Below are 719 nucleotides of genomic sequence, written 5' to 3'. Positions count from 1 at the left end.
CGCGGGGCGAGGGGGGCGCGCACGCCGGGCTCTCACCGCTGCTGAGCGTGGACTCGCAGTGCCAGCTGTCCAAGCTGGCGGGTTTCCGGCAGGACTCCCACAGGGACAGGTAGTACTGGTGGTCGGCCGTGACCCAGGCGGGGCTCAGCACGGCCCCCAGGTCCAGACACAGCGCCAGGAAGATGCACACCAGCCCGACCAGCTTCAGCGGAGTCAGCACCGACACGCGCACCTCCTCCATGCCGCTGCCCGCCGAAGCCATCCCGGGCGCCGCTGCCGCCCGCCCCTCCGGAGCCGGGGACACTTGGCAGGGCCAGAGAGCCGGGAGCCCGACCTCCCGACCCGGGGAGCAGCCGACGTGAAGCGCGCGAGGACTCGTCCGTCCCTCGGGGCTGTGCGCCTCTTGTCGCCGCGCCGCGAAGGTGGCTCTGTGGGTGCGGCTGCCCTGTGCTGTGCTTGCTGTGGTCGCCGGCGCCGCAGCGACACAGATCCCGCCGCGGACCTTCTCCGTGCGCTCTGCCCGCGTCCGCGCCCAAGCCCGCTCCGCCCCTGAGCGGCCAGGCTCGCTCCGCCCCAGCCCCGCCCCGGGCTGCAGGAGGCGGTGCCGAGCGCCGGGAGCCGCGGGTCCGCACCCGCGCGGCGTCAGGCTCAGGCTCCCGGCGCCAGAGGCTCCCCCTGCCCCGCCCCTGGCCCTGGCCCAGTAGTTTTTCCAAGCGGCC

General features: G+C 75.1%; 1 protein-coding gene across 1 annotated transcript in view; it reads right to left on the bottom strand.

Moving 5' to 3' along the window:
• Positions 1-363, bottom strand: part of Tmem47 (transmembrane protein 47) — a 29,845-nt gene extending 29,482 nt beyond the window's left edge. The window contains exon 1 of the mRNA XM_005413646.2: positions 37-363. Within this exon, the coding sequence (XP_005413703.1) occupies positions 37-262 (226 nt within the window). The 5' untranslated portion in view covers positions 263-363. The remainder of the gene's footprint in view (positions 1-36) is intronic.
• Between the last annotated feature and the right edge of the window lie 356 nt (positions 364-719).

This window comes from Chinchilla lanigera, unplaced genomic scaffold, assembly GCF_000276665.1.
Source record: "Chinchilla lanigera isolate Chin_1 unplaced genomic scaffold, ChiLan1.0 scaffold00170, whole genome shotgun sequence".
Classification (NCBI taxonomy): domain Eukaryota; kingdom Metazoa; phylum Chordata; class Mammalia; order Rodentia; family Chinchillidae; genus Chinchilla; species Chinchilla lanigera.
This window is presented reverse-complemented; position numbering and strand designations above follow the sequence as displayed.